Source organism: Seriola lalandi, unplaced genomic scaffold (assembly GCF_002814215.2).
Source record: "Seriola lalandi dorsalis isolate HSWRI2012SDOR001 ecotype SW California unplaced genomic scaffold, Sedor1 jcf7180002054016, whole genome shotgun sequence".
Taxonomy (NCBI): Eukaryota; Metazoa; Chordata; class Actinopteri; order Carangiformes; family Carangidae; genus Seriola; species Seriola lalandi.
The window spans coordinates 9450-13292 of NW_019524569.1; the positions used below are offsets into that span (position 1 = coordinate 9450).

Sequence of the window (3843 nt, forward strand, 5' to 3'; positions counted from 1 at the left end):
AGGGAATTGAATCAATTAAGGAGAGAAAGGGATTCCAAGTTTTATAAAATTTGTCGGCACACCCCCTAATACTTGATTTTTTCTAAGTGTAGGAATGACATTAGATCCTTCAGCCAAGAGTTAGGAGAGGGGGGATTCTTATCCTTCCACTGGAGTAAAATACGTCTGCGTGCAACCAGAGATGTGAAAGCAATAACATTATTTTCCCTGTTGGTGAAGCGTGTGAATTCTTCAGGCACACCAAAGATAGAGGTTAACGGACTCCTGAGCAAGAGCTCCCATTTTTGTAGATTAAACTTCAGGTAAGGTGGGTAGCCAGGCACCTGACATATCCTGATAAAGCAGATACCATACCCATGTTATGGGTGCGGAGAGGTCACTGAGTTTTTCCCCATCCGTATTACATAACAAAGCATCACCTGGGTTGAGGAGGCTGATTAGGGAACAATGATGAGGAGGTTCCCTGTTGCATGACAGATTTGGTTGAAGCTGTTGAAGACAGCAGGAAAGGGACAGATGGAGTACGAGCATGGGGAGGATCTTCAGTTGAGTGCAGTGAGACGGGGCTTAGCATTGCCATCAGCTCTTAGTAGTAGTCTTGTTTGTCATCGGAGTTGTCGGGAGCAGCATATGCTGGTCCTGCAAGTCGATCAAGCCCTGACTCTGTAGGTCCCGCCCCAACAGCCAGAGGTGGGGCTACCTCCGTTCCATTTTTCCAGCAGAAGCGTTGAGACAAACTTGCAGCATCTCTTCGCCTACACAGGTGAACCAGCTCCACTGGGGTCCCGTAAGGTCTGTGATCCTCCCCAATGTGAGCAAAGGGGTGAGACAGCACATTATTGACATATGCCCAGAGCCAAACCCAAACCAAGTCGGGTTCCTCTCATGGTCTGCAGCTAGCCGACAACACCTCAACCCCCTACTGGTGCCTCGGTTTCACATCCTGTCCTAGGTCATTGTTGAAGAAGAAAACATTGCTCCACCAGGAGTGAAGCAAGTTAAGGTTCCCCAAAAAGGGCCAAATAATTTCGTAGGTCCCCATCAAGTTTGTGTTGAAGGTTTCTGACAGTAAGGTAATTGAGGAATCAAGCTTAACATAATTTGTCAGTCCCATTATGGCCTTCATCAATAACATCAATTGGCTTGAAGTAAATGCCAGCTGACTCACCAGCTCCCTCATATTTAGGGCCCCTAAGACAAACATTTGAAGTAGGTGCAAGGTCCAATACTTAATATGCAAAAATTTTAATCTCTCAAACGTTGGATACATTGACAGATCTGGTGCAGGGTACACCAAGTCTCTCACAAGTTTGACTTCTTATATAGTATTTTGCTCTAGAGGAATGTAATTAACAGGTATTGACCAAGAGACCTTCACCTCTGTGTGGCACCTTCTGTTACTTTTATTACTTTCAACCCCACAGGGGGTCTGTAACTAAAGTCTCTAACAGATGTAGACAAACCGACAGTCACAAATATAATAATAAAGTCCAGACATGTACTGGATCATTTGGTGTCCTGCTCACCCCAAATGTCAGCAGTTCACCCAAGGCAAACATTACTCACATATTAAAGCCAAAGTTGTATACATGCAAAACAGTTAATACTTTACACAATATTATTTAATATATGCTTTAATCTGCCAAAATAAGGCTCCTGAAGTGTTTGAAAAACCACCCCTACATATAAGATTTAAAAGTGTAGTGAGCAAATTCTCTATTTCCTCTACAGGTTCAGAAACGTCTCATCCAAATACAAGGACATCATCTCCAAAAGTACTCAGATCAGTTCAGGATCTCCTACTGTCTACCAGCTGACAACAAAGAAAGAGGCGTTTGGAACTATGACCAAAGTGACTGTTGGTGAGAAAAATCATAATAATGAAAACAAAACCATCTTACTTGTTGGTGAAACAGGAACAGGAAAATCTTCTCTGATCAACACTCTGGTCAACTACGCCATGGGAGTGAAGTTTAAAGACAACATCTGGTTTGAGATCGTTGAGAGAGAGACGAGAAGTCAGACACAAAGTCAGACATCAGATGTGACTGTGTATGAGATCTTTAACTTTAAAGAAAAAACTCTGCCCTACTCTCTGACCATCATTGATACTCCTGGATATGGAGACACCAGAGGGATTGAACTTGATGTCATTGTCAGTCACAGATTATTTGACTTGTTCAGTTCAGAAAATGGAGTTCATGAAATTAATGCAGTGGGTCTGGTGATGAAGGCGACAGAGAACCGACTGAGTGACCGATTGAAGTACGTCTTTGATTCAGTGATTTCTCTGTTTGGAAGAAATGTGGAGGAGAACATCGTCGCTCTCATCACTCACTCACCTGGAAGAACACCTAAAAATGCTCTCAAAGCTCTTGAAGATGCAAAAATCAAATGTGCCAGAAATGAGAAGAATCAACCTGTTCACTTCCTGTTTGATAACTGCCAAAATGAAGACCGAACAGAGGACACAAAGACAGCTTTAGAAAGTGCATGGGACTTAACAAATCAAAAAATGGGTAAATTCATACACTTTCTGGAGACATCCAGACCTCAAAAGCTGGTTTCAACAGTTGAAGTGTTGCAGTCACGCATCAAGCTGGCAGCCTGCATCCACAACCTGCAAGACAGAATCAAATTGATTGAACTGAAACAGAAAGAAATCAAACAGACTCGAGAAGTTGTGAAGAAACATGAAAAAGAGATGATGAAGAATGAGAAGTTCATTGTAGACATTGATGAGGCCTACAAAGAGAAAGAAACTACTGAGGGTGGGAGACGTTGGTTGTTTTTTTCTGAAGGAGCTGTTTGCTGTACTGTCTGTGAAGAGACCTGTCACTACCCATGCACCCTGGCCCGGACGCCCAAACGCTGTAAAATCATGGAACGTGGCCACTGCATTGTTTGTACCAATAGGTGTCCTGTATCGGCTCATGTCAAACAAAACTGGAGGTTTGTGAACAAGACAAAGAAAGTTCAGAAGACTGAAAAACAGATGAAAGAGAAGTATGAAAAGAACAAGTCACAAAGTGATAATAAGTCGAGCCTCTTGGAAAACCTAGAGAAGGAAATGAGAGAGCTGACGGCAGAGAAGACTCAGTGGCTTGAAGAGGCCTACCGACATGTTATCAGACTGGATCAGATTGCCCTGAATGTGGATTCAGTGTCCACCCATGTCCACTTGGACTTCCTGATTGAGAAGATGAAGGATAGTGGAGACACAGAGAAGGTCCGGAAATTGGTGGAGATGAAAATTCGAGTTGACAGAAGAGTCCCTGCAGCCCTGCGGTTCGTGTACGTGAAGATAATGTCAGCTGGGAGAGGACTTAAAGATGTCTTTTACGTGACAGGTCAGACAGGTGTGTAGTGTTCATACAAACATCGCAACAGTTAATTCAATACAATTCTTTTAACTGTGATGTTGATTTAAGAAAGAAATGTAATCACTTTTTGATATCTTAAATATCATGTAAATAAGAAGCCTGAGGCCTCATTTATCAACACTGTTCATGCTCATTCACAGAATCCAATTTATCAGTTTCTTGTGCTTGAAAAAGTTCTGTAATGTAATGTTGATGCTGTGGCAACCAAAGAAGCCTGGAGACATAGAACACAGTTTCCAGTGACAATGAAGGAGCACATGTACAGTAGAATGATGGTATGTAAAAGTTTAGTTAGTGTGTAAAAGTACAATTAATATGTAAAGTTAAAGTTAATGTGTAAAAGTACACACAGTACTGTGATAATAAGCAGAGTGAACTGGGAGCTCCCAGCTCTTCTTTAAATGGAGTGACGCCCCCTGGTGTTCAGGGCTCAGTACAACAGCCCCTCCCTCCCTGATCT

The 3843-nt window shown here is 42.5% G+C and overlaps 1 protein-coding gene across 2 annotated transcripts in view; it reads left to right on the top strand.

The window, feature by feature from the left end:
- The window catches only part of LOC111652525 (uncharacterized), a 6520-nt gene extending 2683 nt beyond the window's left edge, over positions 1 to 3837 (top strand). For both annotated transcript variants that reach the window (XM_023402809.2, XM_087173056.1), the window contains exon 3: positions 1732 to 3837. In XM_023402809.2, the coding sequence (XP_023258577.1) occupies positions 1732 to 3367 (1636 nt within the window). In that variant the 3' untranslated portion in view covers positions 3368 to 3837. The remainder of the gene's footprint in view (positions 1 to 1731) is intronic.
- The last annotated feature ends 6 nt before the right edge of the window (positions 3838 to 3843 follow it).